At 51.7% G+C, this 12637-nt stretch overlaps 2 protein-coding genes across 5 annotated transcripts in view; one reads left to right on the top strand and one right to left on the bottom strand.

The window, feature by feature from the left end:
- MAU2 (MAU2 sister chromatid cohesion factor) overlaps nt 1-4200 on the bottom strand; it is a 33454-nt gene extending 29254 nt beyond the window's left edge. Inside the window, exon 1 of one of the 2 annotated variants that reach the window (XM_027084818.1) lies at nt 3891-4200. In XM_027084818.1, the coding sequence (XP_026940619.1) occupies nt 3891-4166 (276 nt within the window). In that variant the 5' untranslated portion in view covers nt 4167-4200. The remainder of the gene's footprint in view (nt 1-3890) is intronic. The other variant, XM_027084819.1, reaches the window with a different exon arrangement.
- A 249-nt stretch (nt 4201-4449) lies between these two features.
- Nucleotides 4450-12637, top strand: part of SUGP1 (SURP and G-patch domain containing 1) — a 29958-nt gene continuing 21770 nt past the window's right edge. Inside the window, exons 1-4 of one of the 3 annotated variants that reach the window (XM_027084814.1) lie at nt 4450-4578; nt 6323-6494; nt 10216-10316; nt 11322-11522. In XM_027084814.1, coding sequence (XP_026940615.1) covers nt 4470-4578; nt 6323-6494; nt 10216-10316; nt 11322-11522 — 583 coding nt within the window. In that variant the 5' untranslated portion in view covers nt 4450-4469. The remainder of the gene's footprint in view (nt 4579-6322; nt 6495-10215; nt 10317-11321; nt 11523-12637) is intronic. The other 2 variants (XM_027084817.1, XM_027084816.1) reach the window with 2 other exon arrangements.

Raw genomic sequence — 12637 nt, 5'->3', positions numbered from 1 at the left:
TAACCACTGCATCACCAGGGAAGCCCAACAACTCTATTTTAAGGAACCTCCATACTGTTCCCCACAGTGGCTGTACCAATTTACATTCCCACCAACAGTGCAGGAGGGTTTCCTTTCCTTTACACACGCTCTAGCATTTATTATTTGTAGACTTTTTGATGATGGCCATTCTGACCGGTGTGAGGTGATACCTCAATGTAGTTCTGATTTGCATTTCTCTAATAACTAGCAATGCTGAGCATCTTTTCATGAGCCTATTGGCTATCTTCTTTGGAGAAACGTCTATTTAAGTTAAAGTCCCTTTTTTAAAAAAAATAATTTTATTTATTTCATTTATTTTATTTTTGGCTGTGTTGGGTCTTCGTTGCTGCACATGAGCTTTCTCTAGTCGTGGCGAGCGGGGGCTACTCTTCGTTGTGGTGCATGGACTCTAGGCACGTGGGCTTCACTAGTTGTGGCTTGCGGGCTCAGTAGTTGTGGCGCACGGGCTTAGTTGCTCTGTGGCATGTGGGATCTTCCCGGACCAGGGCTCGAACCCATGTCCCCTGCATTGGCAGGCGGATTCTTAACCACTGTGCCACCAGGGAAGCCCTGAAAAGGGGGCCCTTGTGCACTGTTGGACTGTAAATTGGTGCAGCCACTATGGAAAACAGTATGGAGGTTCCTCAAAAAATTAAAAATAGAACTACCATAAGGCTTCCCTGGTGGTGCAGTGGTTAAGAATCCACCTGCCAATGCAGGGGACATGGGTTCGAGCCCTGGTCCGGAAGATCCCACATGCCGTGGAGCAACTAAGCCTGTGCGCAACAACTACTGAGCCTGTGCTCTAGAGCCCGTGCTCCACAACAAGAGAAGCCACCGCAATGAGAAGCCCGTGCACCACAACGATAGTAGCCCCCGCTTGCCACAACTAGAGAAAGCCCGCGCACAGCAACGAAGACCCAATGCAGCCAAAAATAAATTAATTAAATAAAAATTAAAAAAGACCCTACAATATTTCAAATTAAAAAAAGAAAACAAAAAAGAAACAGGCTGAATGGCCTGAAGACAAGGGAAAGGAGGTGGCAGGATTTGTTGTTAACTGAGCGAAGGGAGAGCTTCAGAACCAGCACATCCACTAAAGGCACTGGGAGTCAGGCCCGGGCAGTCACAGCCTCCACCCTTCCCACACCCAAGGAAGCTTGACACTTCGTTTGATCTCAGCCTCATCACTGCTCAGGAGAGACCCTGATATCAACCAGTCACCAACAGCTCAGGCACTCCTAGGGATTGACCTGAAACTCTGAGCGCTTCTCAAGGCTTGCTCCCCCACCTCATTCAGGACTCTGTTCAAATGTGACTCCCACAAATAGAGACTCCCTCATTACCTTTGCTAAAAATAGCTCCCTGTCAACTCCAACCCTCACCCTGGTTTTCATGGTTCTTCTATCGCTGCCTAACCTTTTACTATATATTCATTGTTTGTCTCCCTCACAAAAACATAAGCTTCTGTGGGCAAGGACTGCTTTAGTCACTGTTGATCCCCAGCACCTAGAATAGGTCTTGGCACCCAGTGTGAGCTAATTAAATATCTGCTGAATGAATGAAAGAAAAGAACTTCACAAAAACAACGACTTGGACTTCCCCGGTGGCGTAGCAGTTAAGAATCTGCCTGCCAGTGCAGGGAACGCGGGTTCAAGCCCTGGTCCGGAAAGATCCCACATGCTGCAGAGCAACTAAGCCCGTGCGCCACAACTACTGAGCCTGCGCTCTAGAGCCTGTCAGCCACAACTGTTGAGCCCATGTGCTACAGCTACTGAAACCCACGCGCCTAGAGCCTGTGCTCCACAACAAGAGAAGACATTGCGGGGCTTCCCTGGTGGTGCAGTGGTTGAGAGTCCACCTGCCGATGCAGGGGACACGGGTTCGTGCCCCGGTCCGGGAAGATCCCACATGCCACGGAGCAGCTGGGCCTGTGAGCCATGGCCGCTGAGCCTGCGCGTTGGAGCCTGTGCTCCGCAACGGGAGAGGCCACAACGGGGAGAGCCCCGGGTCCCCAAAAAAAAAAAAAAAAAAAGACACTGCAACGAGAAGCCCGTGCACCGTAACGAAGAGTAGCCCTTGCACACTGCTCCTAGAGAAAGCCTGCGGCAGCAATGAAGGCCCAACACAGCCAAAAATTAATTAATTAATTAATTAAAAAAAAAAAAAACACAACAACCACCCACGACTTATCGTCTTGGCATGGACCCTGGCGATCTTGACCTTAGATTTTTTTGTTGTTGTTGTAAATTTATTTATTATTATTATTATTATTATTTTTTAATTTTTCGTTGCGTTGGGTCTTCATTGCTGCGCACGGGATTTCTCTGGTCGCAGCGAGAGGGGGCTACTCTTTGTTGCGGTGCGCGGGCTTCTCATTGCAGTGGCTTCTCATTGCGCAGCACGGGCTCTAGGTGCACGGGCTTCAGTAGTTGTGGCACGGGAGCTCTAGAGTGCAGGCTCAGTAGTTGTGGCGCACCGGCTTCGGTGCGGGATCTTCCCGGACCAGGGCTCGAACCCGTGTCCCCTGCATTGGCAGGTGGATTCTTAACCACAGCACCACCAGGGAAGCCCTTGAGCCTAGGTTTGAGCTCAATTTTGTTAATAAGTTGCTGTGTGGCTTTGGGCAAATCACTTTACCTCTTTGGGCCCATACTGCCTCATTCGTGAAACAAGAAGTGGATCAAGAAAGAACTAAAGTCCCCTTCCAACTCTTTACAGCCTGCAAAACAAAGATCTGATTATCCTACCAAAGGCAATTTGTTACTAGCCACCGGTGGGTTCAGATTTACCTCAGGATCAATACATTTTTAAAATCGAAGTTGACTGTATTCAAGAAGTCTTGGGCTTCCCTGGTGGCGCAGTGGTTGAGAATCTGCCTGCTAATGCAGGGGACATGGGTTCGAGCCCTGGTCTGGGAGGATCCCACATGCCGCGGAGCAACTAGGCCCGTGAGCCACAACTACTGAGCCTGCGCATCTGGAGCCTGTGCTCTGCAATGAGAGGCCGCGATAGTGAGTGGCCCCCGCTTGCCACAACTAGAGAAAGCCCTCGCACAGAAACCAAGGCCCAACATAGCAAAAATACATAAATAAATTAATAAACTCCTACTCCCAACATCAAAAAAAAAACAAGAAAAAAACTCATCTCATACCTCTGGCAGGAAGAGAGGAAAGTAACCATTAAAAAAAAAAGAAAAAAAGAGAAGTCCCTCCTCTAAGCAGAATAAAGCTGGGTGAACAGCAATTGGAGACACCATATGACAGGAGTGCAGTGTTGCTCTGAGTAGAAAGAACTGCACAGCCAGAAAGGGCAGAATGATGGCCACTTTCCCACATTTTTTGAGGCACCAAGATCCCACAGGTCAACATGGGAAGATAGGGCCTGCCCTCTGAAGGGGACGGTTGAGTGGATGGTGGGAGAAAGAGAAGTCACAGGTAGATACGGAGAAAGCAGGAGCCCTGAGCTCTGGAATCCAGACACCCCCCCCACCCCCCGCCCAGTTCTGCCTTTTACAGGACTTCAAACGACTGCCTCTAGGTTCTGGGCCTCTGCCTCTCACCTATGACTCCCCTCATCACTGATGGGGACACAACCCTGTTGCTCCTGAAAGAGGCAACTCTCGGAGTACCCGGACCGGAGTCCTAGGCCTCTGCCTGTCACCAGAAACATTAAGTACGGTACGGGGCGAGTTCCCTCGGGTCCCCTGAGAGGCTCACGTCTTCGGGGTCTTGCTGCTGGTGCGGAAGTCACGCCCCAGGTCCCGGAGGAGCGGCGCCGGCGGCCCCCGCCCGCCAGGGTCGCGACCCCTCAGCCCAAGCTCAGAAAAGAGCCTGCACCTCCACCCTTGCGGCCCGGCCCGCGCTCACCGCCTTCTCCAGGTGGCTGCGCGCCTGCTCGCTGTTCTTGGTGTGGTGGTAGAGCACGGAACCGAGCTGCAGGTGTGTTCGGGCCTCAATGCGCTGCGGCGGCTTGAAGGGGAACACGGCCTGCAAGCAGTGCACACACAGGCGGATCTTGGGCGGGCTGGAAGTGCGGAAGTGTTCGGCAAAGCCCAGGAGCGCCAGGTACCACGACTCAGCCGCCTCGGCCTGCGCTGCCTGGGCCGCCGCAGCCTGAGCCGCCGCCGCCGCCTGAGCCGCCATTTTGGCCTCCCCAACAACAAACTGCCGCCACAGGTAGGCGGAAGCAGGCGCACGGGGCGGGGCCGGGAGCGCCTCGCGTTTCTCGCGAGAGCTTCTGTACAAAGCATCCTGGGACATGTAGTTTGTATTTGGAGTGGCCGCGGCTCCGGGAAGGTCTGAGAAAAGGCGACACCATCTGGTCCGCGAGACTGTGACCGGAGATTTCCGATGGGCTGAGGTTTGCATTCCTAGGGTGAAGACCCCAGGTGTCCAAGCAATGGCAGGGCGTGGCTTGCCGACGTGGACTACATCTCCCATCAGGCCATGCGTACTATAACAAGCGCCCCCCGCCGCCACCACCCCTCCGCCCCCGGTGGCGCCGGAGCATTGTGGGATTGGATGAGTCTCAAGATGGACAACCGGGATGTTGCAGGTAACAGCCCCCGCCTCCCCGCAAGCGTCTGCCTGGGTGTTCGGGCTGAGTCTTTGCTTAGCCCTACCGTCGGGCCTACCTCAACCCGCCGGCCCTTAGCCTCAGCTTCCCGGTGGCTGGAAGAGGCGGCTTCTGCACCACCCCCGTCTCCCGAGACCCCAGACCCAGTTACCCCGCCCCCGCCCACCCCCCCCAACCGCTGGTTTGCTGAGGACGCCAGGCTTTCCTTAAAGGCCGCCACCGGGATCTGCCCTGCGCCTGCTTTCCGAAATAACCGCCTTCAGGGCTGCTCAGACCTCCGCTCCCCGAGCCAGTGGCAACCTTGGGCTGTCCTGCGCCTCTCTTCGTGTCAGCTCCTGACTGGCCTGTATCCCGCTTTCTGGAAAAGCTGTTTTTCCGAACTGCACTTGGCCTCCCTGTACACATTTTCCTGGGTCTTTAGAGCCCCTACTTTAGCACAAGCCTTATTCTTCCCCCACCCCAGCCCTAGCCCTCCACCCAGACTGGGATACATTGAAGAAATATTCATTGTGTGCTAGGCACTGTGCTAGTTGCTGAGGATGTAGTGTAACCAAAACGGGGCCATGCCTTCCTGAAGGCTACTTTCTACTGGGGCATCACAATGCACAAAAAAGGAAATATTTACAGAGAGTGAGTTATAATGATACGAGAGAGTGGAGGTGCAGGTTGCTGATATTGGGTGGTCAAGGAAAGCCTTTTTGAGCAGAAGATACTTGAGATGAGAAGATGCCAACTATCGGAAGGCCTGGAAGGCAGAGCCTTCTATGCAGAGGGGGACAGCAAGTGCAAAAGCCTTGAGAGCTTGTCATTTTGAAGAATGTCAGGGATGAAGTGGAAGTGGGGAGGGGAGCCATCTCTGGCAGCGTCTTGAAAATCGGCTTTCAGAATTTGGATTTTATTTTGAGTCCCATGGGGGAACGTTCGAGGTGTCTTCTCCATCTCCACAACTACCACCCTTGTCTGAAGACACCATCATCTTTTGCTTGGAGCCAGTAAGCCTCCTTGTTGGTCTCCTTGCTGCCTGTGCACTCTGTCCAATCAGTAGACAGAATGATCTTAAAAATAAAAATACCAGTTGGATCTTATCAGCTTAATACTCCCCAGTCACTTCCTAAAACCCTTTAAGTAAAACTCAGACTCCCTATTTTGCCCTACCCCCGCTAGCCCCACCCCTGGAACCGCCTGCTCTGACCACATTGGACCTCTGCTTCTTACTCTGCCCAGATCACTCCCCATGTGGCTTTTCAGGAAGCCACCTCTTTATCTTTCTGGTTTTAGCTTAAATGTCCCCTTTTTTAACGGTTATTTTCTGGCTAGCTGTATAGGTGGTCCTCTGTTATGCTTTCTCATCTTTTTTTTTGTTTCCAGCAGAGAGCTCTTATCATGATTTTGCAACTACTTTTTTGTTACAAGTCTTTTGTCTCCTCAGCCAGAGGTGAATCCCACATGGGCAGAGGCCCCTTCTGTCTTGATTAGCACCAAGTACAGCATCTGGTGCATAACTCAGTAAATGTTTGCTAAATACAGCATCTGGTGCATAACTCAGTAAATGTTTGCTAAATAAATGAAGGAACAGATGTGTGAATGTCAATCTGAATGTTAGTTGCTGCCTGAGAGGGCAGCTCTGGGCTGCTCCCATAGCAACTGGGCTGCTCCCATAGCAGCTGCTGGGCATGTTTTTGGAGCAAAGGTGATTTCTGATGTACTTCTTTTCCCTCCCCAGGAAAGGCTAACCGGTGGTTTGGGGTTGCTCCTCCCAAGTCTGGAAAAATGAACATGAACATCCTTCACCAGGAGGAGCTCATTGCTCAGAAGAAACGGGAAATTGAAGCCAAAATGGAGCAGAAAGCCAAGCAGAATCAGGTGGCCAGCCCTCAGCCCCGGCATCCTGGCGAGTAAGTCTACCCCGAGACTGGATTAGGGTCTTTGAGGGTCACCAACAGAGGGTTTTGCTTGCGAGAGTAGTCGAGGTGTTTCTGCATCTAGCCACAGCCTGATGGTGCAAGGAGGAACGCAGGTGCACTTTCAGGAGGCTGTGTGGCAGGAGAGAAACAAGGGGTGTATGGGAGCCCAGAGGATGGCTGCCAACTCTTTCACTCAGTGGTTATTTACTGCTGACCTGTTGTGGGCCAGGGACCAAGAATACAGCACGGAGCAAAAACCCAGATTCCATCTCTGCCTTTACGGGGCTCACAGTCTACTTGTGAAGGGATGCTCTGGTAGGTAACATGAGGCAGTGTGCTCCCAGATGCAGCAGCTGCCGTAGGGATGCAGAAGAGGCTCTGCATTCTGAAGGCCCCAGGCAGAGCCAGCCCTTTGAGGAAGCAGGAAAGGACAGCAAAGGGCAGAAGGGAGGCGAGCCCCTGTGTGTCAGGCAGCTCGAGCTGCTGCACCAAAGGGGCTGTTTCTGAGCCAGGAGAGAGGGTTTCCTCCTGACTGTCCTGAGAGGCTCTGAGGGCACCCAAGAGTTTTGAGCAGGGGTGGTGTGATCAGGGTGACAAGATCCAAGAATTTCAGGCTGGAGGTTGACAGAGACAAGCCCCTTCCTCTGCGGTCTGAAGTGTGGAGCATGTTAGCCCTCCACTAAGGCTCTGTTCCAGCTCCCACCTTTTCTAAGAGTCCGTGGCTTCTCCTTGAGGGCGGGACTTAAACTTTATTCTTGTTGGAACCTCCAGGGTGTTCAGGAACATGGGGACTGGATGTTGAGTGATCTGTGGGTGGGCTTGTGGACTGTCACCCCTGGGGTTATGGAAGGACTTGCACAAAGATGGGAAAGGCCTGTAGGACTGCTTCCAAGAGGGCCCCCTGGAGGCTGCTGGATCTCAGCGCCAGGATCAGGCAGCCAAAAAGGAACATCGGGTGGGTGCAGAGTACAGGTAGCTTTGAAAATAAGGTTGTTTTCCCCATTGTAAAAGCTTAGAACACCTTAGAATTTCGTGCTGCAGAAATAAGAAACATTCAGGTTGCCTCAAGAGAACCATTTTGATATATTCCCTTCCCATGTCATTGCTTTGTTTCACTAAATTGTGGTCAATTTCATATGTCGCTTCCCCCGCCCCCCACTTTTTAAAGGAAAAGCTTCCCCCCAACCCCCCGCGTTACAACTCTTTAGAACCGCCACAGTGTTAAAGTTTTATTTATTTATATTAAGATATGACTTACATGCCATAAAATTGACTTTTTAAACTATACAACCTAGTGATTTTCAGTATATTCACAGCATTGTGCAACTATTATCACTAATTCCAGAACGTTTTGTCACTCCAGAAAGAAACCCCATGCCCATTAGCAATCACTCCCCATTCCCTCTTCCCTCAGCCCCTGACAACGACTAATCTACTTTCTGTCTGTGTGGATTTACCTATTCTAGATATTTCATGTAATACGCGGCCTTTTGTGTCTGGCTGTTTTCACTGGACGTGATGTTTTCAAGGTTCATCACTTTGTAGCAGTGTCAGTACTTCATTCCTTTTTTTGGTGGCTGAATAATATTCCATTGTGTGGATGGACCATGTTTTGTTTATCTGTTCATCAAAAGCCATCATTTAACAGCTGTGTGATAACCCCTGCCATTTTTTAAAAAAATGAATTTTTAAAATTTATTTATTTATTGGCTGCGTTGGGTCTTCGTGGCTGTGCGTAGGCTCTCTCTAGTTGCCGAGGGCTTCTTATTGCGGTGGCTTCTCTTGTTGCAGAGCATAGGCTCCAGGCGCAGGCTTCATTAGTTGTGGCCGGGCTCCAGAGCGCAGGCTCAGTAGTTGTGGCGCATGGGCTTCGTTGCTCCGCGGCATGTGGGATCTTCCCGGACCAGGGCCCCATGTCCCCTGCATTGGCATGTGGATTCTTAACCACTGCGCCACCAGGGAAGCCTCTGCCATTTGTTATGGGTGGTTTTCAAGTGGGATTCATGTGCTGACATGCTGCTGACCCGAAGTGGTTTTTGGGGGGTTTTTTTTGGCCGCACCGTGTGGCTTGTGGGGTCTTAGTTCCCTGACCAGGGATTGAACCCAGGCCCTTGGCAGTGAAAGTGCGGAGTCCTAACCACTGGACCGCCAGAGAATTCCCCCCAAAGTATTTTCTTGTCCTTCATTGTCCCTGCCTTCTTTCTGTCCCTCCTGAGGGAGGTGCACACAGCATGAGGATAAGGCCAGGGTCACTAGAAGGCCCTGCTTGTTTAATGCCAAGGCTGGTTATCAGCAGAACTTTCTCTTTCATATAAAATAACTTTTACTGCCTTCTCTCTCTCTTTTGTTTTTTAACTTTAAAGATAATTCATATATGTGGTAGAAAACCTGGGAAGTAGAGGAGAAGAAAATGAGGAAGAAATAAAATCAGTTGTAACCCTGCAACCCAGAGGCAAGTGCTGGTTGCATTTGATGGATTTTTGTAACAATTTTTCAGTCAAATATATTTTCACATAAGTAGGACCACCCTGTAGGTACTGTTTTATATCCTGCCTTTTTGTTTTTCATTTAACGTTGTGCTTGGTTGCTTTATTTATAAGAATTTAACTTTTCAGGGCCACTCCATCTGCCTTATGGATGTCTCATAATTTATTTAACCAGTGCCCCTTGTTGACTACTTAGGTTTTTTTCCACTTTTACTTCATTAGAACGGATTTCTAGGAGGATAAAACTTTACTTTAAAGGAAAAAGTTCAGACCTATGGGCTCCCTGAGCTTTTTCAGTTATTGGGTGTGTCTGTATGATGGATGTGCCCCTAAAAGCAGCACATACGAGGAGTTTCTGAGGTTAGAGCAAGATAGTATGCTGTAGGAAAAGATGAAAGAAGTAGAATATATGCTATGATCACAGCCTTATTTCCTCTATTTCTAATCTAAGGGGCAAATCAAAGAAGTATATCAAAGTATTAATTGTGGCTCTTGTGAGGTAAGGAGACTTTTTTAGGGTTTTCTCCTTGCTTTCTACGTTTCTGATTTTTTCCACGTTCCCATTTGCTCATAATGAGCTTCTATCACTTTTTTGATAAGGAAAGATGAATTTGAATTAAACATTTAGGCCCCTGGGTTTGCTTTTGTGTTCGTTAAAAATAAATTTTTCTTATTTCAAAATAAAACATATTCTTTTCAAAAAGAGAAAGTAATAAAAATATAAAATTCCCCTGTAATTCTCCCACCAAGAAATTGCTTTGGGTATTTTCCTCTGCACATGTGAAACCCACAGAAGCGCTGGCTGACCCAGGCATGGAACTGCGGTCACACGCAGGTACAGACATAGGCCCTGCCTTTGAGAACTCTGCAGTCTAGCTGGGAAAACAGACGTAAGCATCAGTGATAGCCCAGATGATTTGTTAACAATAAGTATGGCAGGTGGTTCTGAGCCATCTTCTTGGGGAGGCCCTTTGGACCAGGAAGGTCAACATGCGGGTAGAGAGAACACCAGCACAGGTGGGATTGCTTTGACTAGAACAAGATTGTTCCATCTTACTACTCTGAAGACTGCTCTGTGCACTCAGTTGTTCCCTGGCATCTTTGGGGGCCTGTTTTGGGTCCCCTTAGGTGAGAATACAGGGGTGGGGGTGGGACTGAGGCCGGCAAGGCGTGCTCCCTCCCCTCTTCTCAAGGCTTACGCTGTCTGTCCTCTGTCTCGGGTCTAGAATTGCAAACGCACACAACTCTAATGTTTCCAACAAGTTTGCCAACGACGGCAGCTTCTTGCAGCAGTTTCTGAAGTTGCAGAAGGCACAGACCAGCACAGGTGAGTGCAGTCCCCCCTGTCCCATCTCACCTCCTCCTAGAGCTCCCCCTGCTGGCTTTCTCTCCCAAGGGTCCCTCAGCACCTCAGAACTGGCAGGTCCCGCCTCAGACTTGCTCCTCTCACCCCCCGTTCCTTGAGCGCCCTCATCCTACGCGTCCTCACGCTAAACGCCCAAGGGGAGAGTGCAGGCCTTGCCCTCTAGATGCTTACCCCCAAGAAGTGGAGACAAAGAAGCCAGGTTTCAATCCAGGGGGTAGGGGCCAGGACTAAGCATGCCCCAGGCTTGAGTCAGAGCGGCAGCCCAGGCGCAAGGAACAGGACCCTCTTCGGGCGGGGGCGGGGGGCGGGGGCGCTTGGCCCACAGGAGCCCCATGGGACACGCCAGGTGTGAGAATCACCACCTGTGGGAAGCCCACCTGTATCTGTGGTTGTGCAGTTTACCAGTCTCATTTTTACTGTAAGAAAGTTACTGGTGAAACAGCTGACCTTCAACCTTTGTCAGGTTTCCCAGGTAACAGTGAAGACAGTTAACCCAAGGCCAAGTTTGCCCACAGAGAGGGAGAAAGGGCTATATGAGCTCTTCACTGCAGGGTCTCATGCCATGAGTCGTGTTTGAAAAGTCCCAAATAGACTGGCTCCAGCCCGCTACTGGCAAGCAGAGGGAGTGAGTGTAAGCTGGACGTGGGGGTTCAGGTCTCATCCGGAAGAGCTGCAGCATCCCTAGTCTATGGATATAGGCATCAGAGGCACCTACTGCCAGAGTTGCCGCCTGCAGAGTCCTGGGCTGGGTGACCACAGTAGGTTCTTCTCTGCGCCTCAGGGGTCCTCATCTGTAAAATGGGGGTGGCGTCCTCCCTGAGTGCTTCTGGTCACCCACTGCCTACCAGTGCTATGCGAGAAGTTAAGAACCCAGCCACTTGGGGCTCAGGGTGTGCAGGTTAGGCAGGAAGATAGGAAACCTGCACCACAGACCTTGAGTGTGGGTATCCTTCCTTGTATCCCAAGATGCCCGCCCGAGTGCGCCCGCTGCCCCGCCTCGTGTGCTCCCGCGCACCGGGAAGAGGCCCCCCCTCATCAGTAGCCCGCCGGGCCAGATGAAGAACTACGTGCATGCCAAGCAGCTGCCCGTGGCCAGCCGCCCGAGCGTCTTCCAGTCTCCTGACGAGGACGAGGAGGAGGACTATGAACAGTGGCTGGAGATCAAAGGTGAGGGGCCGGGGCTGCTGCCCCCCTTCCACGGCTGCCCCTCCAGCTGCTCCAGCAGGGTCCACGGGCACCGGGGACAGCGCAGCCAGGGCTGTGGGGTGCTTGGGGCTGTGGTCAGGGGGTGCCTTCAGGATGAGCGAGGTGAAGGAAGGGGTGGGGAGCAGAGCATGGGGAGCACGGAGGGGCTGCAGAGTGTGGGCTTCATCCTGGGAGCTGTGGGACCCACTGTCCACTTGTGTGGGGGCTGGCCTCCGGGGGGGCGTTCTCAGGGGAGCATTCACTTGTGCCCTCCTCATCCAGTACTAGAAGAGGAGCTCCTCAGTGCGGGTACTTGTCTCCACGAGTTTGGGCCAGAGGTATGAGCGTGCCGGTTGGAGGGCGTGCTCTCCTGCCCAGGGAAGGACAGTCATTGGCCTTGGGTGAGCCAGTTCCAGCCCCATGGTGGAGGAGGGCGGAGGAGGGTGGTGATGGTGGCACTCCTAGTGCATCCAGCCATGACCATATTCAGAACGAGACTTCGGTGCTGTGTGGAGAACGAGCTGTGTGAAGTCCTGGCCCTAGGCCACCTCTGCTCCAGGATGGCTGGCACAGTCATGTCTCCCTGACAGGACAGACTGAAGCGACCATATAATCATGCCACGACAGCCTCTAGGCCTCTTGTTCTGGATGAGGGTGCCGGCTTCAGGCCGTGCATCTAAACAGATCAGGGGCCAACCTCGAAGTTTGGAGCATTAGTCAGAATGGAGTCAGTGAGTGTGGTGTTTCCTCAGAGAGGGGCCCTGGCAGTTCAATGGTACCCTGCTGGGAACTGCTACTTTATGAGGGGCAGTGGGTGTCTCAAGGCCCTTGAGGCTTTTATGGCCTGCTGTTGATACAACCTCAGAAAAGCACCTGTGCTTGTAAAGTGACCAGGTCAGGGTCGTTGCCAGGCATGTGGGAGGAGGATGAGGCTTAGGAAAAAGGTGGACACAGAATGTCTCTGAGACCTCTTATAGGTCCTCCTTAGGCCACATGTTGTACCCCGCCACCCCAACCCCGCGAGCTTCCTGGCAGTACAAGCAGCAGGGGGAATAAGAGTGGCCACAGGCTCAGTGTCTGGCCCCATTGCCAGGAGG

The sequence above is a fragment of the Aethalodelphis obliquidens genome, unplaced genomic scaffold (assembly GCF_003676395.1).
Source record: "Aethalodelphis obliquidens isolate GAN/ISIS:26980383/991018 unplaced genomic scaffold, ASM367639v1 scaffold53, whole genome shotgun sequence".
Lineage (NCBI taxonomy): Eukaryota > Metazoa > Chordata > Mammalia > Artiodactyla > Delphinidae > Aethalodelphis > Aethalodelphis obliquidens.
This window is presented reverse-complemented; position numbering and strand designations above follow the sequence as displayed.